Source organism: Piliocolobus tephrosceles, chromosome 7 (assembly GCF_002776525.5).
Source record: "Piliocolobus tephrosceles isolate RC106 chromosome 7, ASM277652v3, whole genome shotgun sequence".
Taxonomy (NCBI): domain Eukaryota; kingdom Metazoa; phylum Chordata; class Mammalia; order Primates; family Cercopithecidae; genus Piliocolobus; species Piliocolobus tephrosceles.
The window spans coordinates 25,640,253-25,662,941 of record NC_045440.1 but is presented as its reverse complement, the minus strand read 5'-3'; the positions used below and the strand labels follow the sequence as shown (position 1 = coordinate 25,662,941).

The following is a 22,689-nucleotide window of genomic DNA, read 5'->3' as shown; positions in this document are numbered from 1 at the left end:
AGTGGTGGCTCACACTTGTAATTCCAGCCCTTTGGGAGGCCGAGGCAGGAGGATCACCTGAGGTCAGGAGTTCGAGACTAGCCTGGCCAACATGGTGAAACCCTGCCTCTACTAAAAATACAAAAATTAGCCTGGCATGGTGGTGCATGCCTATAATTCCAGCTACTTAGGAGGCTGAAGAAGGAGAATCACTTGAACCCGGGAGGTGGACGTTGCAGTGAGCTGACATCGCACCACTGCACTTCAGCCTGGGCCACAAGAGCAAAACTCTGTCTCAAAAATAAAAACAAGTCTTGCTTAAATTTTATTTAAGAAGGTGTCACTCTGAGGTTGAGGACACAATCAATGCAGGTGATTCTGGTGGGAAGTCCCTCATTGGTTCCTCATTTTCTGTACAATCAGATAAGACCCAAATTAATGAACACGAGGCGTAAACCTCCCTTTGGGGTTTTTTCTCATATGTTTTTTCCAGTCCCATCCCCTCTGAACCCACAGTGTGCTCCGTGCCTGGTCTCCAAAGTTGTTCTCTTTCTTCCCCCAACACAGCATGCTCTTGCTTTCCTCTGTGCTGAACACATTCAATTCTTCCTGCCTGGGGGACCCCTGGCTTCCCTCTCCCCCTTGTCCTCTCCTCCTGGTGAACTCCCAGTTATCCTTTCAGGCCCAGTGAGCACTATGATGGCCCCGGGAAGCCTTCCGTGACTCCTTGTGATAAGGTTTTTGTTTCTTCCCCTGGATTCCAAAAACTTTACACGTCTATCTAGTAAGATACCATTATGGGTGGAACTGTGGCTGCCCAAAAAAGATATGTTGAAGTCTTAACCTCTAGTGCCTTAGCACGGGACTTTATAGGGTCTTTACAGACTCATCAAGTTAAAATGAGGTCATTCGAGTGGGCTGCAATCTAAAATGACTGCTGTCCTTATAAAAAAGGGGAAGTGTGAATGCAGACAGAGACGTGCACACAGGGAGATGATGTAAGATTTGAGTGATGCAGCTGCAGGCCAAGGAGTGTCAAAGACCACTGGCGAATCCCCAGCCAGGGAGGGGCAAGGACGGGTTCCCCTATGGGCTTCAGAGGGAGCACGGTCCTGCTGACACCTTGATCTTGAATTTCTAGCCTCCAGAACTGTGAGACAATACCTTTCTGTGGTTTCACATCGCTCTGTTTGTGGTGCTTTGTTACAGCAGCCCTAGGAGACCAATCCAGACATTGACCAGTTAGAGCTAAAACAACTCTCCATGTCTGACCTTGGGGTAGACAGACACAGAGAGCTGTTTTACTTTTAATTGGTATATGGTTATGAGAATTTTAATAAATTTGACTACCTATCTGGACAGTGATTCCCCAATGATATCCCCTGTGGGGGCCCAGGCTTTTGGCTTCCTAAAGGTTCACTGAAAAATCACTGAAATGAAGCAGATTGATTAAAAGGAGAAAAGGCATACAAATTTACTTAATAGGCATACACAGGTCCCTTCAGAATGAAGACCCAAAAACAGAGGAGAAACTGTCCATTTTTATGCTTAGGTTTAGCAAACAATGGATAGTCATGTAGAAATATGATCGGAGGAGAAGGGTCTGATCTAATGTTAACAGGCTGAGTGGGGAAACCCAGACAGGCCTGTCTGTCTAGACTCTTCTTGGCCTCTCTGAGCAGTGTTTTTTCCTGCTGGGTGCAGGGCAGGCCCTCTCTGGAATCAAGGTCTTATGACCTATAGTCAAACAATGTAGGTCAGATAATTTCTTTATGGCCTGTTTCTACACGGAATATTTTTAGGTTTTATGGCCAGCTTTCTGTTAGGGAAAAGAGGTTCTGGTTTCTGTGACCCACATCGGGAAGACAATCCTAGTCAATCCTCGTTTCTATGGCGCCTCGGGAGAGAGTGGGGCTGAGAGACAGGGGACAGGAGAAAGTAACAGAAAAACTTTTGCTGCTGAGGCCTTCATTTGGGGGTATTGTTTTCTGAGCCCCAACAGTTCTCTCCCTCAAAGAGATTATAGTAAAGATTTAAATGGATTTCCAGTTATTTTTAGATGACAGACTAATATATGTTGGAATGTGATACTGTACTGAGACTGGCTTCAAGGTTAGAACAACTGGCTGGCTCTTACTGACACGTAAGAGCCTAGCACAATGGTAGGTGCAGAGCAGGTGCTCAAAAAACGGTAGCTAGTATTGTGATGGGCAAAGGGGGAAGGATGAACACGGCTCAAGGGTCAAGCCAGCCTGAGGAGTTGATTAACCCAAGAAGTCTAGAATTAAGACATGAAGATGGGAGCCGGAAATGGAGTCCAGGGTCCTTGGGCCAGAGGTGACTCTGACTCCCCTGACTGGGTGGGAACTGGCGCCTGGGAAGACCCACCTTCTGGGAGCAACTGTCCAGTAGTGGCTCTAAAGGCTTCCAAAGGCTGAGCCCTATAGAGGGGTACAGGCAGTTGAAGGAAGCAAACCCTGAAGAAAGGGATCTGAGGCCCTTTGTGAGCTGGAGCCAGCACCAGCAGACGGTGGGTGAAGTGCAATCAAGGAGCCTCATAGGATGATCAGGTCATGACCACGCCTAATCCAGCCATGCCAGTGACTCGGGGTGAACAATGTAAAGAAAAACAACTTCCTTCTGCTTGGAGCAAGAGAATCATGAAGGATTTTATGTTCCCAGGGCAAGAGCTGGATAGCAGGCTCTTCCCTTGCACCTTCTGCTATGTGTGAAGACGGGAAGAAGAGCTCTGAGAAGGTAGAAAAAAGGCTGAAAAGGTAACAAATGGCCTTTTCTTTAATCAACTTGAGCAGAATATAAGTGTCTCTAAAAAATAAAAATGTTCTGTTAAAAATGAGATCATTCGGTCAAAAATTCTGATTTACCCATAAACTGTAGAAAGGGCTCTTGATGCCACGCTGAGATTGAGAAGGATGAAGAACAATAAAGATCAGTTGGGAGAGTACCAGGTAGCTTTCATAGATTTTTCCCCCTCAAAGCCCCCTACTAAAACATCTTTTAAAGCAGTTACTATACAGTTCTTTCGGGTGACCTGCAGTGTTTGCCTCAGAGCAGGAGGGGCAGGTGTCACTCCAACATGACAGGTAAAGTTTTATTTTTCACATGGGGTCTGGGTTCAGAGCATTCATGGTACCGTAATGCTTCCTAATTCACATCAGTGAATTTCAGCAGGGTCCCACTGGCACTTGGGGCAGGAGGATTCTCTGTTGTATGGGACCGTTCACCCACGGCAAGAGCCCATCCACCAAATCCCAAGCCCCAGCCCCAATCATCGTGAGAATCATGACAATGTGCCAACTATACAGGGCCCTACACTTTTCCTAATGCTGACTTCTAGGAGGTGTGGAATGGTTCCCGGGGAGAAGTGCTGACTCTCATATTCAGTGAGCCTCTATTTTCTTCTGCACATACCCTCAAATGACATAATAAAAGCTTTTAAAGGGACAAAGGGCTCACTCATTGTTATACATCTGGGTACACTGGTCTGTGTGTGCCTGAATGGGGGTACCAGCAACAGATACTATGATCTGAATTGATGGTCATAATGGGTCGAATGGTGGCCCCCAAAAGATACGTCCAGGTCCTAACCCCAGAATCTGTGAATGTGACCTCATCTGGAAAAAAAAAATGGGGGGCATTTGCAAAGCTTAATTGAGATCCTTAATTAAGCTAAGGATCTCAAGATGAGATCACTCTGGACTATCTGAGTGGCCCCAAATCTAAAGATAAGTATCCTTGTAAAAGACACAGAAAAGAGACACAGAGAGAGAAGGCCATGTGAAGATGGAGGCAGAAGTTGGAGTGAGGTAGCCACAAGCCACGAATGCCTAGAGCCACCAAAAGCAGGGAGAGGCAGGGAGAGATCCTCCCCTAGAGCCTTCAGGAGAACTGAGTCCCTGCTGACACCTTGATTTGGGGACTTCTGGCCTTCGGAACTGTGAGAGAATCATTTCTATTGTAAGCCACCAGGTTTGTGATAATTTGCAAAGGTAGCCACAGAAAACCAATACACTGGTTATATACATTCTGAGTTCGCAACACATGTAAGGGATCATTCTAAAAAAAGTGATTGAAGAATAAAATAATACAAGTGAGCATAACTTAACACCCTGAAAGCATTCATTTTGAGGTGATAAAAGTCTCTAACAAGGACATTCAGCAATGCAACTACCAGATTAAAAATAGAAACGAAAGCCCAGGCACCTGACTACCAATTTGTGGATGCAATGAATGTGAGCGTGGAGATCCACAGAGGCCCAAAACCTGTGTGTCTGCCTTGTGCTGGCCTCTGTAGGTGTCTGTGTGGGGGTGGGCCAGACTGCAGAGCACACACAGGAAACAGGGAGGGGGTGCAGAAGCAGGAGGTCCTTGTGAATATACCTTTTTAAATATCGTGGCACTGGGTTGTGGTTTCCTGGTTGAACCCTTTCCTCTTTTTCAGGGACTGTTTTCATGCATGGGAGACTAACCTCGTGTGCTTCCATTTATTCTCTCTAGGGTAACCTTTGTTTCAAAAATGGTAACTTAGCAGGACAAGTAACCTCCTCCTCCCTACCTCTTGCACTGAGACCTTGGGCCCTACTCTAGAAGCATCTGAAAGAGGGTGACAGATATTGTTCTAGATACAGAGAACCTGAGCCAATGCACTGTGGGCCAGAGATTGCTCTTCCAGGCACAGGGAACTGCCGGCCTGTGTACCGGTCATCTTGAGCTGCTCTAACAAATCACCCTGACCAGGTGCCTTAAACAACAAGCATTTATTTCTAAATAGCTCTGGAGCTGGGAGTCTAAGATCAAGGTACAGCAGATTTGGTTCCTGGTGCGAGCTTCCTCATTTACAGAGGAAAGCCTTCTCCTTGTGTCCTCACATGGCTGAGAGACAGACAGAGAGAGAGATAGAGAGAGGAACCTAGCCTCTTCCTTTCTTTTAAGGACACTAATCCCATTATAGGGCCCCCACTCTCATGACCTTACCTAAGCCCAATTACCTTCCAATATCCCTACCTTCAAATACCATTACATTGGGGGTTAGGGCATCAACATATGGATTTGGGGGTGAGGGGACATAAACATCCAGCCCATAACACCCTGTGCACCCTGTGTCTGGTTGAGTAACAATAGAATAAACTCAAAGCTAACTGGGATAAGCGTGTGATGGGTGTAGGGAGCGAAGGGCAAAGTCAATGGGTTCTGACATCTGCAGTCTGCCTCTGGGGATTTCTGGAAAGGAATGTATGATCACTGAATGCACGCGGGTGGTGGTGAGGACAGGCACATGTGGACCAGGCTGCATTTGGAACTGGACAGCTCTCCTCATGCACCAGACAAGCAATGCCCAAGGACACCCCTGCAACCTGGTGTCCCTGCTGCGGGCGGGAGGGATGCATCCAGACTGGGAGGGAAGGGCACAGGATAGCTGCAGCCTCTGCCCTTCCTGGGGATGTGAATGTGAATTCTGAGTGGAGTAATACTTCAGGACAAAACAAGGATGAATCTTGAACCCAGGTTTCCAGTTTGGTAGAAACTGGCTGAGGGAGAAGGTTTTGGATGTAGGACCCCATCGGCACCTGTGAACAACACCATACCCCAGATGAATATCTCTTCTTCTGCTTAATGCCTTCCTGGTGAGAAAAGATGGTCTCATGACAGGAAGAGATGAGCACATGAAAAGAGTGGGTCAGCTAGAGGAAGCTGGAGGGAGAAAACACCACGAGCCAGCCGGTCAGTGTGCCAGGCAGGGAGAGGAGAGAGCAGGGCCATGCTATTATCATGTCATTATCACCCATATCATGATACATTTGAGACTGGCAGGGACACTGCAGATAGTCATCCCTGGATAATGTAAGGAAACTGGGGCTGAGACAAATCAGGACATATGACTTGAGAAGAGAGAGCAGAGGGAAAGGAAGGAGAGACAGAGAGAGAGAGGAGGAAGAGAAGTAGGAGGAAGAGGAGACAGAGAAGGAGAAGGAAAAGGAGGACGAGGACAAGAAGAAGAAAAGGAATAAAGAAAGAAGGGAGAAAGAAGAAAAAAGAAAGAGAGGAGAAAGAAGAACAAAGAAGAAAGAAGAAAAAGAGAAGGAGCAGCAGCAGCAGCAGCAGCAGTGAGAGCCAAAGAGAGCTGCCCTGTGTGGGCACGTCTGGGTACCGCTCTGCCAGTTCTTTTCAGAGTGTCATCTTGCCCCTTTTCCCAGACAAGCAAATTAGCACGTTAGAGAAAAATATAATGATATGAGCCTCTGTTTGCTCCAGAAATTCAGAGTTCCTAAACAAACACAATTTCCTATAAATATCAAACAAAAAGGAAATAGAAAATCCAGAAGAGCAAAATCAATTTCTCATTGTTCTCTGCAACACCTGCCTAATTTCTTTTAGGTCCTAGGCACAGGGGCCAGCGCTTATTCACAAAGCTTTTTATAACATGGAGAAATCACCATGAAGCTACTACATCTGCAGGGAAAAAAAAAGTAGAGAATAAAGACCAAAACATGAAATCAGCAAATATGCATGGAGTAACTATGTTTTGGAAATGTGTTGCCATGTGGATTGTGTCAGGGTGATTTGCGACCGCTTCCATTTGATCAGACACTGCTATGTGGGGGTGTCAGGATCTCAGGAGCGTTCTTGGGGAAGGACATGTGCTTGGCAAATTTGAAAGGGCTGGCAGCATTCTGAGTACTGGGAAAATGAGGAGAGGAAGATACAAGGATAGAAGTAGAAAAACTCATCAAAGGATAAAGCCAAGCTAGGAAAGGAGACTGCAAAAAGAAGTCAGTAAGCAGAGAGAAGGGCTGCTCCAGGAGAGTCCCAGAGAAGGAAGTTGGGCTTGGAGACTCCCACCTGGACACTGCATCCCTAAACAGACACTGCACAGCAAAGCTGTTCCTCTGTGTGTAAATCCAGTCCCACTCTCACAACCTATGAGTGACATAAGATTGTGCTTTTTAAAGATAACTTGGGATATATAATGGAAAATACATTGGAGAAAGGCAAGAATGGATGTGGGAAGACGTTATGTGGCTATTACAATGAATCAAATGAGAGATGACAGTAGCTTAAATTAAGGTTGTAGCCATGAAGATGATGATGGTGACCTGTTCTCACAAGACCTATGGTTTCCTGTAGCAGCATGTGCTTCAGATTGAGAAGGTTCATTCATTAGTGTGAGTCCATGTCAGTCTCACTCTTAGCCAGGAAGCCCTATGAAAGCAGGGAGAGCAATGTGTTTTGGGATACGCTAATACCCTAGGCCATACCAGCATAGTGCCAAGCACATGGGAGGATCCAACAAACATTTGTGGAGTGGACAATGGAGTAATTCAGAACCCTTTCCCGAATGATCTCATTCACAGCCATGCTTCAATCACCAGATGGTTGGACTGACCTCACTCAAATGTCTATGACCAACCTGGGTTCCCTCCTCCAGAATTCCATATCCAAGGATCTACTTAGCATTTCCATGTGAAGATGTTAATGTGTCTCAATTGTACTCCACAGGTCCAAAACTGGGCATGTGAACTCCTCACTCCCCAGTGGATTTCTCCTCCAGTGTTTTTCATCTTAGGGAATGGCACCCTGGCCACCCAGACCAGGGCCGCCATTCTTCACACCTCCCTCTTCCTCATCTGTGAATCTCCTGTCATCACAAAAGCCTTTCATCTCCTCAATTCTGTGGATTATAATCCCTTCTCTCCATTGATCACAGTGGTTAAGAGTGCAGGCTTTGGAAGTGCATTGCCTAGGTTTAAAAATAGGCTTCACCCCTTACTGGCAATTTGCTTAAATCCTCTGTGCTTAGTTTCCTTATATATGAAGTGGAAATAATAATAGTTTGTGCTTTCTTGGGTTCTTTTGAGAAGTCAATATGATGGTGCATATTATTGCTTTCCAAAGTGCTAGCTGCCATCGCTACTACTGCCATCATCATAACTAACATCACCACTACTGTTACCATCATCATCATCATCATCATCACCACCATCACCATCACTATCTCCATGGCTATAATCTTAACTTAAGCTACTGTCATCTCTCATTTGATTCACTGTAATAGCCACATAACATTTCCCCACATCCATTCCTGCCTTCCTCCAATGCATTTTCCATTATGTAACCCAAGTGGTCTTTAAAAAGCACAATTTCATGTCACCCATAGGTTTAAATTATATCAGTGGCTTCCCACAAGAGATGGAATAAAAACCAAATGGTTAACATGGTTTAAATAGCCAAACTTAAGCAATTCTTAGTCTCAAACCCGCTATGTGCCTTCCCACTTCAGGACCTTTACACATGCTGTTCCCTCTGCAGTGAACACTGTTCCTTTCGCCTTCCCTTCTTTCTTTTCCTTCTTGGTCAAAACCTCTCTTAAATGTTACCTATACTCACTGACTCCACTGTACTTCATTGCACAATGTGTTCTGCTTCCATCTCTCCCCTAAAATTGCCCAATGATTATTCCTGGCACCTGCTGCTAAAGCCATGCACTTATTTCTAACCTTATCTGCTGTCCTTTCTGAGCATCTGACACTACCAGTCACTATTTCCTTAAAGCCCCCTCTGCCTTGGGCTCCTCAGATTCTGTCCTCCTGGTTCTCTTGCTCCTTCTTTGACTGATTCTTGTTTTTCCTTCATTTGCTGCTCTTTATCAGCCTTTTAGAAGTTGATTTCCCTAGGTTTCCCACCTGGATCTCTTTGTTTTTCGAGATGGAGTCTCACACTGTCGCCTGGGCTGGAGTGCAGTGGCGCAATCTTGGTTCACTGCAACCTCCGCCTCCCAGGTTCAAGTGATTGTCTTGCCTCAGCCTCCTGAGTAGCTGGGATTACAGGTGCGTGCCACCACGCCCAGCTAGTTTTTTGTATTTTTAGTAGAGATGGGGTTTCACTATGTTGGCCAGGCTGGTCTTGAATGCCTGACCTCGTGCTGGATCTGTTTTTCTTCTGTTACACTCATTCCTTGTGGGTGATCCTACCCATTTGCGTGACATCAATTGCATAATGACACCCAAATTTGTCTCTAGATTCTTTCTCCCTCCTGAGCTCCAGACCCACGTTCCTCCATGGGGGTGTTTCATAAACACTTTAAACACAACACATGTAAAGTTGAAATCTCAGAACGCCCTCCCTTTCTCTGTTTGGATCTCAATGAATGGTACCAACACCCATTTAGTCGCCCAAGCAAAAACTTGAGTCATCCTTCTCTCCTTCCTTTCTTTCCCTCCCTATATCTAGTTAATCATCAAATTCTATTGACTCTGCCTCCTTAGATGTACTCAATTATGTTGATTTATCTCTATTCCCAATGCCATTCCCTTAGTCCAGGTCCTCATCATTTTGCTTTTGCAGTACGACCACAGCCTCCTAACCCATCTCCCATTTACCAGTCTTTTTTTGTTTGTTTGTTTAATACAATCCTCTTTTCTCTGCTGTCAGAGTTTAGGGGGAAAAGTTCCCTAAATGATTGTCCAGAGATCTAGTGGTTTAAAAGAAGGTTTTTTTTTTTAGGCAAATAAGAAATTGTTTATTTAAGAAAATATCACCTCTGTGGCCCTTCTTTGTGATTTATCAGGCATATCAGCCTATTTAAGGTTCTGAGAAGTCTTACTGCAAAAGAATCTGTTCAGAATTGTTTAACCAAACATTCCCCAATCTTTTTGACCACACATTCACTTCCTGAGGGCACACTTCTTAACATCTTGCAGAACACCATGTTGCTGTTTTAAAACACAAATCTCATCATATTACTTCTTTATTTGAACATAAGACAGATACCTGGATAGACACCAAAAGAAGACAATTTGCACTTTCTTCTCTGGGCAATTAGAGGCCTTTGGAGATTCCTCAGCTGGGTAATAACCTAATACCCACACAATCAATAGCCTCCAGGTATGGACACTGCTATGTGCTTTGTGCCTCTTCTCCATCATCTCCAATCTTTACAGCATGATCCCCGGGTGAGGAGACTGAAGCCCAGATCAGTTAATCATTAGGTCCCAGGCCACACAACCAGTAAGGATGGAGCAGGACTTGGCTAGAAGTCTAGGTATGGCTTTAAAGCCTCAGCTGTTTGCAATAAGCAGGTGACATTTTGCCTGCAGGAGACACTGGAAGCAGGAAAAATCAGAAGGCTTGGACATATTCCTAGAAGTCAGTCACTTCTGTTCCCCATCTCTGTTCCCCACCAACTGCAGATAATGCCTCAAGCCATTCTTCTTAAGCCTGGGTCTCATTGCCTTCTCCATAGGCCCGTTGTGTACTTTCATCTGTTAAAGAGTTAGGTCTAGGGCTATTAGGAAGCCTAGGGTGGTTACGCATAGAGCTAGGTGTTTTAGGTAATAAGGCATTGTTAATTGAGGAAGTATGGTGGGGGAAATATTATTGGTGATAAGGAAGCCTGCGAGTATACTGCCAATTGTTAGGCGTTTTAATGGATTTAGTAGGGCTGGATTGCTTTCATTAATGTTAATTGAGGTTGAAAAGCGGGGTTGGGTATATCATACAACTCCAGGAACATCTTGCCCCTGCCTAAAAATATGTGTTCTTCCCTAATGCCTGTCCATTTCCAGATCTCTCTGCCTGATATTCTAGGCCCTTCATTCTCTGCTGTCAACTTTTCTTTTTGATCTTGACTTTAGATACTTTTCTAAATATAATCCATACTCCAGTCAAACTGAACTACTTACTGTTCAGAGGCCTCCCTGCCTTTTGACATGCTGTTCTGTTCTCTTGGAAAGACTCTTCCTGTCCCCAGTGTCACTGCTTTAAATCCTACCTCTTTTTCAGGACCTTTTCACTGCTGACTCCATGGAACCTGTCCTAATCTGAACTAACCAGCTGCTCTCTGTTTTTCAGCACAAAATAACAATGAGGTGCTCCTCCCTAAACTTGGAAATCAGGTTGACTTCTGAAAATTAAACTAGTAAAATTCACTAGTTTAATTTTCAGAGAGCTGGATGGCATCAGCTCTTTGCAAAAATGATACACCCAAAGGAAGACTCACGAAGTGGATAAAGAGATAGGAAAACATCCTCCTGGAGGAAGATGACCAGGGCTTACTCTCAGGACACAATTGTGCCTCTGTATCAGAAACCGTAAGATGAGCAAACAAGGCCCTAATCGAATCAGTTACAGGAAACAGAAAGAGCCAATCAAACCGTAATCAATGGTGATAACTGGCCATGACAGTGACGTAATCAATTATACTGTGCTCTGGTGCGTGGAAGCACAGCGTGTGCTATAGCAGACGGAAGGCAGCCAGGATGATGTGGCCAGGGCACAGCAGCACTAACCAAAGGAAACATTCATGGAGTTTAGGGACACTGGCTTTCAGGACATGGGAAGGGTTGGCTATGAGCTGGAGATGGCTCATCCCTTGTCCTCAGACCTGATTAATTTTCCCAAAAGTTCCTGCTTCCATTGTTCAAATTACCCACTAAGTAATCTTCTCAGAACCAATCTGGCTTTCCCTCCCATCATCAGAAAGGGGTGCTCTGGGCAGTGGAAAGGTATGTCCTCAGTGTATCGACTCATGGGAATGCTGGGAAGATTTAATGAAATAATGTGTATAGAGGGATTGGCCCAGGATCCACATAGCAATTGTTCAACAAATGTAGGTGACTGAAATTAGTTCAGCATGTTGGAACTCTGCTTATGATCACAATCTCATATACATTTGGTTAAGGTGAACTGGCATCCTGGTGTCCAGGTGCCCTGATGAAGGTGGATACCTGGACCTGGAAAACAGATGTTGTGATTCTGGGTAGGAGTGAGCAAAAGGATGTGTTGCCAGGTAGGGCTTGTTAACCCTCCACCTGGCCCAAAGCACCTCTACTTCATTATCATCCTCTAAGTGCCCCACCAGCGCCTTCCTCTACATGCTCAGCACACAAGTCTTATACCAGTTTTGTTCTATTTTTAATGCAATCACTTGTGTATCTCTAATTCCTATTTCATCAGAGTGTAAACTCTTTGAGGATAGGAGCTTTTAAGTCCCTTGCAGAGCTTCAAGTATCATAAATACTTAATAAGTTGAAATGAATTGAATCAGAGGCCAAATAAATGATCTGGGGTTCAAGCAAAGTCTACAACATGTGTTTCCCAGGCTCCTAGAGAAGTAGTATGCGCACATCTGCAGAGAAGGCCTGGTGATGCAGGCTGAGCACATGTCTCTGATGCCATCTCACCTGTTCCACCCAGGGGTAGATATGGGAGAGCTGCGAGGCTGCAGGAGAGCTGCTCAGCTGCCCAGGAAGAAGACAGAGGGACAGACAGATGGACAGAGCAGATGCCTTCACACTTACCCGGATCTCCGTCTGGACAGTGCATTTGACCAGTTTGAAGTTCTTCCCAGGATTGAAGCTGTTGCTATAGAAGCAGACCTTCAGGATACGCACGTCTTCCTTTTCCACATCTACTGGTACCACCACCATGGGCTCTGCGGGGCCTTCAGGCCGGCGTAACGTGCCCAACTTTACTCGGCTCAGGGGCTCGGACACCCCAGACATCCTCTCAGACAGCAGCTAAGACCAGCACATTGCAGTCCTGCAGAGACAGCAGAGGGTCAACCCTGAAAGAGCCCCACACAGGCCAACATACGTCATGCCCCAGGGACAGCACCCACCAAGCTCCAAGACAGACACAAATGCTATATATTATCCCATTCCCAAAAGCTCCCCTGCAAGGCACCTGGCTCTCTTGACTGGGAAAGCTGCAGGTATGAAATCCAGACTTGGGGCTCCCAGGGGTATGAGCTCTGTCTCCTGGAAGCCCCTCTCTCCGACCCATTCCTCCCTCCACCCTGGCACCCAGGCAAGGGGCCCACCCTTAGCAAAGGCAGCTGTGAGAGGAGGCGGTCACAGCTTGGTTCCAAGGCACAGCTGAACAGAAAAAGCAAAGAGCGAGACAGTAGAAAATAGCAGGAGAGGAACAGGGACAAGAGGGAAAATCCGAGAAGAAAAAGAACTGGAGAACAAGTGGCCCCAAGGGAACAGAAATGGAGAAGGCAGGAAAGGACCCAGGTGGAGGGCCAGGCTGTCAACTGATGCTGTCTGTCCCCATCCTCAGCTGCCAGCAAAAACTTTCAGGGTGGGAAGGCCTCCGTCCGACAGGAGCTCATCACATAGACATCACTCATCACACGCAGGAGGATTCAAGAGGAACAGTGCTCTGCCCAGCAGCCCCACAGGGAAGAGCATTCTGCACGTGGGAGGGAGCTGAGCTGGGACCCTAGAAAACCCAGCCCAGTTCTGCTGACAGCCTCTGGTTGACACAGATGTAGACAATAAGAATCCTAGGAATCTGCAGATCACCTTGAATCTCAGCAACATTGGTCCTGGCCTCTGGATCCAACACAACTCAGTAAAGTAGGGTTTATCTCCCACTGATCTAAAGCAGGGAATGCCCAAAGGAAGAAGTGGATGGGTTCTAGATGGATGGCATCAGCCTTGGCTCCACATAATCACTTGGGATGCTTTCAGAAACCCTAAACCAAGCCCCATCCTCAGAGACTGCTATCAAACTGGTCTGGGCTGAGCATTGACATACTCGTTTCCTAGGATTTTTCTAATGTTTGGCCTGGGTTGGAAACCATTGTTCTACAATGAGGTTAGCTCTTATCCTGAAACCCCTTCTTAAAGAAAAATATCTCCTTTCTAAGAAGAGACTGTGATTTTAGAGGGAGAGAAATTCCTTGACCAGGAGTTGGGGGTAAAATGATGGAGTTGGCAATGTTAAAACACCAATGTGGAGTCACATATTTGAAAAGTGGAATCATAGCCTATATTTATTTATTCACACTGTGCTGGACAATAGAAAAGAAAGATTTAGATAGTCATTAGCTTCAAAGAGCCATTCCTTTTTAAAAAAGTGAATGTGTATTATGAAGATGCAAAAGAGAGGCAAGGATGAGAGAAGGAGCTGGGCATGTCCTTCAGGTCAGGGGCAGGCAGACAACAGGCAGCACCAAGCTCAGAGTCCACAAGGGCAGCAAAATGTGGCATGAGACCTATGGAGAGAAGAATATGCAATCTGCTTTAAGATATATATATTCTTATCTAAAATATATATATGTTCTAGAAGTAACTGTCTATTCTAGAGGTATCCATACCATTTTCCAACAAACATCTGCTGGACATGTCCTGCATGCCAATACTCTGTTACGTAGATGTATCCCAGATCCCCTGACCTTCAACAAGGAATCCAGGGGGAAGTCATTTGAGGGGTAACCCCAGGAAACATCAGAGAAATGATGACAGGGAGGGGAAAACAGCTAAAAAGAGTGATCAAGTGAGTTACCACTTGGACAACCACAGTTTAATCCTGCTGGGAACTCTAGGAGCCGGGACAGAATGTACTCCACCTGGAGAGGGAGGGATCTGGGGTATTTATACACCACTCTTACAGTCATTGTTCCAGCACATCCAGTCAGTTCTGCACAAGGGAGAGCTGAGAAAGTCCTCAGGCATAGAGGTGCAGAGCTGGTGGCAGGCAGGTAGAAGAGAGGATTGTACTGAAATGGCAGGGCCCAGGGGACACAGGAGGGAACAGTGGCAGCCCTGCTACAGGGTATGAAGATGAGAGAAGCAGGTCTTTCCCTAAAGAGCACACACTCTAGTCAGAGAGACAACAGGCAAATACACTCACATAGCACAATATGGCATATCTAATAATGTTTCAGGCAATGATGGACTGCATATATGATGGTGGTCCCCGAAGAGTGGAATGGAGCTGAAAAATTCCTCTCACCTAGTGACATCATAACTGTGGTAAGGTCACAGCCACAATGCATGACTCATGTTTGTGGTGACGCTGGCATAAACAAACCCGCCACACTGCCAGGAATAGAGAAGTCTAGCACACACAATTATGGGTGGTACATAATACTTGATAATGATAATAAAGATTATGTGACTGGTTTATGTACTTACTCTACTATACTTTTTATCATTATTTTACAGTCTATTCCTTCTACTTATAAGAAAAAGTTAACTGTAAAACAGCCTCAGCCAGGTCCTTCAGGAGGTATCCAGAAGAAGACATTACTCTCACAGGCAATGACAGCTCCATGCTTGTTACTGCCCCTGAAGAGCTTCCAGTGGGATGAGATGCAGAGGTGGAAGATAGTGATATTGATGGTCCTGATCTTGTGTAGGGTTATGCTAATGTGTGCGCTTGTGTCTTCATTTTTAACAAAAAATAAAAAACCTTTAGAAATGGAAAGCTTATAGAATAAGGATATAAAGAAAGAAAATATTTCTGTACAATTGTACAATGCACATGTGTTTTAAGCTAAGTATTATTACAAAAGAGCCAACAAGCTTTAAAAAAAGTTTATAAAGTAAAAACATTACAGTAAGCTAAGGTTATTCTATTACTGAAGAAATACAATTTAAAAAAATAAATTTATTGTAGCCTAAGTACACCATGTTTATAAAGTCTATGGTAGTGTATAGCAATGTCCTGGGCCTTCACATTCACTCACACTTACTCGCAGATTCCAAGAGCAACTTTCAATCCTGCAAGCTCCATTCACTGTAAGTACCCTAGACAGGTGAACCATTTTTTATCTTTTATATTGTATTTTTACTGTACCTTTTCTATGTTTAGATACACAAATACCTACCATTGTGTTACAATTGCCTACAGCATTCAGTACAGTAATTTGCTGCACAGGGTTGTAGGAGCCATGCACTGTACCATATAGTCTAGGCTGTACCATCTAGGTTTGCATAAGTAAACCAGTGAAATGATGATAGGGAAGGGAAAACAGTCAAAAAGAGTGATCAAGTAAGTGATCACTTGGTTAACTGTCATTTAACCCTGCAGGGAACTCTAGGAGCCAGGACAGAATGTACCCCACCCAGAGAGTGAGGGATCTGGGGTATTTATACCCTCCATTGTGTTACAACTACCTGCAGTATTCGGTATAGTAATCTGCTGTACAGGTCTGTAGGAGCAATAGGTGATACTATATAGTCCAGGTGTGTAGTAGGCTGTAGCATCTAGGTTTCTGTAAGTACTCTGATGTTCACACAACTGCCTAATGATGCATTTCTGAGAATGCATCCTCATCCTTAAGTGACAGGTGACTGCACATGCAGCTATGGAGACACCACACATGCAGCAGGTCCCAGCTTCAGGATCTACTGTATCTAGTGAGCCTATGGCCCTGAGGACCCTGGACATCTTTGGTGATTATGATGTGTCCACACAGGTTCATGGACTGTGACAAATGCTCCACTCTGGGGGGTGTGGGATGTTGATAGTGGGGGAAGCGGTGCCTGTGTCAGGGCAGGGTGCATGTGGGAACTCTCTGCGCTTTCGACTCAATTTTGCTGTAAACCAAAAACTTCTCTAAAAAGAAAGTCTATTAAGAAAAAAATGTAGCAATGAGAAACCACAGCCTGATAGTTGTCCTCCCATTCCCCAGCCTGGCTGGGCAGGGTCTAGCCCACTCAGGAGCCAACTCCCATATCAGTCCCAACCAAAGAGAAAGATTCATACTGTACACCAGACCCAGTGCAGCCCACCCAGACACCATTATCAGCATGCTTGGAGGACCCTGGTGTCTTATCTTCATCAGATTCCCTTGGCCCCTGGTTCAAGAGCCACCAACTGCAGTCACCAACATAGCTCAAGGAGAAATATTTCAGCAAAGTCATTTCTGTCACCCAGAATCTACCTCTACCTTCAGCCTGATGCAAGTTCCTCAGTTCTCCCTTTAGCCCTTTGCAGCAGAAACTTCTGATGTGGATGCTCACTCCAAAAGTAATTACAATTTAAAAACCTATAAAGAAACACAAGTGCTTTGTGCAACAATCCTGGGAGGTGGGCAGAAGTGAAGATGGCCATTTTACAGATGGTAACACACTCAAAAAGGTCTAAGCCATTTGGTCAAGGATTCATGCCTGCTAAGTAGCAAACTTAGATCCCAAACACAGGTTTGAATCCCAATTTCTCCCACTTCCTCAGCTGCTCTGGAGGAAGGTGGAATCCCCTAAGGGCCGCACAAACTCCATGAAAGATAAAGGTGACAATTAGCATCGAATATCCCTGGTCAGTGAAGAATCCTGAACCCCTCCTGGCTTAGAGATAATCACCCTTCTTGTGCCAGGACTTTGTCTTGAGAGGTCCTGGATGGACTCAACACTAGAACATAGGTTTGATCAAAAGCCTCAGGCCCAGGTAGGTGGTGCCCATGTCTCTATTGACACATGGCAACTACCTCAAGTGCACACAAAACTCTGATCTGTAGACACAGATCTGTAATGAACACTCAGAACTATTCAAAGCAAAGTAAATGAACAGTTCCATGAAAGGAAGGCATCTGCCACCCCTCTTCAGGGTCTTGGAAGAACATAGCTCTCAATTCCATGCCATCTTCCCTCACGCTCATCCTGCCTGTGTTCTGCTCCCAGCTCATTTTCTGACTAGCTCTAAAATCTTGCGCAAGTAACTTTACCTCTCCTGGCCTCATTTTCCTCCCCTATAAAGTAGGGTAATGCTGCCTACCCTGTTTTCCTCCAAGAAGGGTGGTGAGGATGAAGTGAGAAAACAGAAGTGAGAGTTCATCGTAAACAATAAAGCGGGACACCAGTGAAAGGCTCTATCATCATGACTATTTTCACTTGTCTTTTTTCCAAAATCTTGTCTGATGACCTGTATTCCCTGTATCTTGCTCCTCCTGTCAATAGTGCTCCAGAAAAAAAAAAAAAAAAAGCTCTACTTTGCAGAACTTGCCAATTTCTGTAGTGTAAAAATTCCCGCTATGACTGACCTTCAGGTACCAACGCACATCACTGCTGAATGCTGAGTTAGGAAGAGATGACAACAATCTGCTGACTCCAGCTCCTCTTCTTGATGACAGAACTTGTTCACGCCTCTAAATATTGTCTGATTATTTGAACTACTCGTCAATAGCGTATCTCTGCCCTTTAATGATCACAAAATCCTCTGATGCTCAATTCATGAGCCAAAAACTCTGCCCCTTTCTCCAGACCTCCTTCCTGGCTCTCCAAGTCCTGGTATTCCATCCTCCCTGCTTCCTGGTCTGCCCCAGACCCTCGGGGCAGAGTCAGAGGAGACTACATCCCATGGCACTAGTGAAAACCCTGGCTCCGAGCCATCCTGGGCTTCGGTTTGCCTCCTGGCCCCCAAATCTGCCACAGTCAAAGTCAAAGAATAACAAACACAAGGAAATGGGCTCAAATTAAAACAGGAAAAGTTCTGACTGGCTGTAAGAACTTCTTGGCCAAAATCTGCAAAGGGTACTATAGGAGGATGGACAATCTCTGAGTTCTTAAGATCTTCAGGAAGAAAATAAATTATGCTCTTCCTGAATGGCAAGACATTGACCTGCCTGCAGGAGGGGGAATTGAAGCAGCATTTCAGTTCCTTCCAGAGGCACCAGGTTGTAACTGTACCTAGGACTGTGCTTCTGGCACAGGGGAGATGCTAGGGTTACAGGAATAAATATCACAGGAAAACTTAACTCTGGCCCTTGAAGACATCGTAGGGTAATGTTACACACGTTGTGTTCAATAAATAGCTTAGCTTCTTGGGGAGGCAGACACCAAAGGGGATGCTGGGAGTCCCAAACATAAAATGCATGGTCTTGAGGACTGAAAGTTCTGTTTCTGGCTGGGTGCGGTGGCTCATGACTGTAATCCTAGCACTGTGGGAGGTTGAGGCAGGCAGATCACTTGAAGTCAGGAGTTCCAGACCAATCTGACCGACATGGTGAAACCCCATCTCTCCTAAAAGTACAAAAATAAGCTGTGTGTGGTGACGTGTGCCTGTAATCCCAGCTACTTGGGAGGCTTAGACGAAAGAATCCCTTGAACCCAGGAGATGGAGGTTGCAGTGAGCCGACACTGCACCGTACTCCAGCCTGGGGGAAAAGAGTGAAACTCCACCTCAAGAAGAAAAAAAAACCAGTTATATTCCTGATTTGAGAGAGTGTGGAAAGGGGACCATTAGTCAGAAAGGCTGTATGATGTCAGGGAGAAGGTGCATACATCTAACTCATTCAAACCTGGATTTAAACCACTTTCTTCGGGGCTGGCAAGCCACACAACTGGGCCATTACTCGAGTGTGGCAACATGGCAGCCTTAAGTCTCTGCCATGGACCCGTTGTGTGATTTGGACAAGATAATCTCTGTAGGCCTCAGTTTCCTTCACTGGGGCATGAGGTTACTATTACTTATCCTGCAGAATTTTCTGGAGGATCAGAGGTTACTTCTGTTACTTCTGTAAACTCCTTGGCACATTCATTTTCTAAGTGTCTATGACTTGGCAGAAGAAAGAATTGGAAATATAATACTAAGATCCACTTTTTAATTTTGAAATTTAATTTTAATTTTTTTTTTTTAGAGATAGGGGCTTGCTCTGTTGTTCAGGCTGGAGTGCAGGGATGTGATCATAGCTCACTACAGCCTCAAACTCCTGGACTCAGGTGATCCTCCTGCCTCGGCCTTCCAAGTAGCTGGGACTACAGGTACATGCCACCATGCCTAGTTCAATTTTTTTATTTTTATTTTGGATAGAGATAGGGTTTCTCTGTGTTGCCTAGGCTGGTCTTGAACTCCTGGCCTCAAGTGATCCTTCCTCCTCAACCTCCTAAAGTGCTGGGATTACAGGTATGAGCCACCATGCCTGGCCTTTAAACCTTACTTTTAAAAAGTCTAAACTGACCTCCTAAGTGCAGGATCAGGTGGCTGTGGCAGCCCCTTCTACCTCCAGTGCTCGGTGCACCAAGGCTGCCTTTTCACCGAGCCCTGCCTTCCTCCATGCACCTGCCCCACCTCCACAGATCATGCTTCCCTTTCCTCTGCTCCTGCACAGACCCATTGCCTGTCCTCAGAGCACCACAGGCGCCTGTCCATGGAAGGAAGCCTCCCAGGAGACAGTCAAGCACAGCCCTTTGGATCTAGTAGAAGTCAGAATGTCACGAGACACACTCCGCCTTTCCACTCTGCCTGAGTCACTTCCCTTTGCTGTTTCCACATCAACAAGATGGAGAACACAGCCCTTTCCTATCCCAAAGGCCTGCTGAGTGCAGGCACTTAACTAATTGGCAACGACCTTGAAGTCTCAGGGAACTGGTCCTAGGTTTCTGGGCAAGGCTGGGCCCTGCTGGCTCCTCACAGCGCCCCCTCCGCAGCTGGAGCCCTCTCAGCCCTCAGTTCCCGCAGGGCCAGCATTCTGCCTGCTCCAGGGCCCTCCGGTCCAGCATTTGCTAAATCACTTCCCTCCTCTCCAAGACTTTCTCCCATTACCTTGCGAAAGAGAGAACCAGAAAGGTTGTGATTATTGCCAGCTATAATTGAATGTAATTCAAAAAGCATTTGTTGAAACTTTACCACGTTTTCAGCTCCCCACCCCCGCACCCATTACCCACCGGGAGTCCCTCTGTTGCCAGCTCCTGCCAGCCCAGAGGCCAGCTGACTTGGGGGGTCTTGCAGGGCAGGAGGGGAGCAACAGGGATGCATTACCCTGTGCTTTCTTGCTAAGGGAACCTCTTCTCCCCTAAAAGCCTTTGATCCCTGCAGCTAGCCAGATTTTTCTTATCTCCTATTTGACTTCTGGGCTCCACTCTTCTCTCAGTTCTTCAAAAATCATACTCATCTTGCTCCTTATTTGCCAGGTCATGAATGCCTTTTGGCTGGTGTGTCTTTCTGTCTTCCCTCCTACCTTCCTTCTTTCCTTCCCTCCCTCCCTCCTTTCTTCTTTCCTTCCTTCCCTCCTCTCTCTGCCTTCCTATGTTTCAGGAGCCATAACGGACCTGTAGCTATGAAGATAAACAGAAGAGGGAAGAAGGTCCCCATCTATTAGATCATAATCCAGTAAAAAGAAAAAAGGTAAAACAGAACAAAACACACAAAAACAGCCACAGCCTGCTACGGTCTCTAATAGAACTCTAAGCATGGGACCAGAGGATCACAGAAGAGAACCTGCCTACTGGGCTTCAGGATCTTAGGAAAAAGTGACCCAGAAAGATCAGGAAACCCCATGACATGCTGCCTATAGGGCTGGTGAAGAGGGTGGGCGAGGGGTCATTGGGAAATGAGACCAGAAGGTGGCAATCTGCTAAGAAATTTTTGAACATCATCCATGGAAAAGCAGATTTTCATTTTAAAAATATAAATATGGCACAAGGATACAGCACAAGTGTGAGCTGGGAGGCTGCAGGGGCAGCGAGAATAAGTGTCTGGTGTGTGTTTGGCCACTGGCAATCCAAGAGAAGGATGCCTTGATTTGTAGCACTTGCCAATTTCTCGGGTGTAAATACTTCCACTGTGGCCGATTCCAAGCCACCAGCATGATGGTACTGAAAGGGGAGTTGGGGAAAAATGGATGCCATTGGCTTGTGAGAGTTGGTTCCAGCACACCACTGCCTGAACAGTGACAAACTCTAGGCAAAGAGGGCAGATCTCAGGGTCCCTGGCCTCAAGCCACCTCTGACCCTTGATGTCCCACTTGTTGCCTGTAGTGGTTGCACCACCCAGCACTTCAAGGTAACAATGCACAAGGTGCATGGAGGCATAACATCTTACCATGTACCCCTTCCTCCCAAGAGCTTCTTTTCTCTTACTCTCCAGTCCTCTGAAAGTTGTTATTTTCAAAACCACACTCTTTGTCGTTTTTAATACCAAACTAAGTTGTCCAACAACTTCTCCTCTTAAGATTTGTCATCTTTAATCCCAGACTAAGTTATCCACAACTTCTCCTCTTCAAATAATGATCTCAGCTTTCCTTCCCTCTCAACCTCCAACTCCTGCAAATCTCGTGTCCCTCTCCAGGTGGGTTACAAAGTTGGCTGCTGAGCAAGGAAATTTGGTACCATGACAAATCAATGCTTCAATTTGTCTGAGTTCTTCCCCATTTTCTTGAGAAGTTAATAAGAAGGTCAGATGACAGCAGGTGAATTCCTAGCTGGTCAAATGGTTTTTTCTAAAGACTGCTAATCGAATGTCTGCATTGACCTGGATGGAAGACTATTACTTTAATTGCTTCTGTTCACACCTTTTAATTGGGTATGAAGGAGCTTGTGGTTATTAAACAAGAAGCATCAAGTTGAGCACAGGATTGGGAGAGATTATGGCTTTAACAGAGGATCAAAAAAAGTTCCTGAAATCCTCGCAGGCTGGTAAGTCATGCCAAGTTTAACAAAATGCAACTTGTGAAGTGGGATAAATGAGCCATTCTTCATGTAGATCAAAAAAAAAAAAAAAAAAAAAGTCTTCCCCAGTCTAGGATGAGAAAGAAGCGGTTTAGCGGTGGATGGATTAAAAAATAGGATTTAGGCTAACTGTAAATTCACTGTTAGTCACTACGATGTGGCTGCCAAGAAAAGTTAATGTAGTGTTGGGATTACCAGAAAACCCCTAAGAAACGACGGTGATTTCCCTCTGGGTTCTGCACACACGATCCCACCTCAGCGGTGCAAGCTGAGGGCCTGGGGTTTGAGAGGCCGTCTGCTAGGGCAAGGGCATTCAACAAAGCCCTATCACCTGGTGCAGACCCCTAAAACCAAAGAGAGAGTCATGGGAATGCAGGATGGATTGCTGGTTTTGAACGGTTGTAGGACTTTCCAGTGAAAGATGGATCTGACTCCTTCCTCCAAGTCAACGTTAAGAAGAAATGTAACAGCCAGAGGAAGAGGAGCTTCACATTTGCATATCACCCGCTGAATC

General features: G+C 45.6%; 1 protein-coding gene across 5 annotated transcripts in view; it reads right to left on the bottom strand.

The window, feature by feature from the left end:
- The window catches only part of PTK2B (protein tyrosine kinase 2 beta), a 134,653-nt gene that overhangs the window by 50,138 nt on the left and 61,826 nt on the right, over nucleotides 1-22,689 (bottom strand). For all 5 annotated transcript variants that reach the window (XM_023216778.1, XM_023216782.1, XM_023216780.1 and 2 more), the window contains exon 2: nucleotides 12,297-12,537. In XM_023216778.1, the coding sequence (XP_023072546.1) occupies nucleotides 12,297-12,500 (204 nt within the window). In that variant the 5' untranslated portion in view covers nucleotides 12,501-12,537. The remainder of the gene's footprint in view (nucleotides 1-12,296; nucleotides 12,538-22,689) is intronic.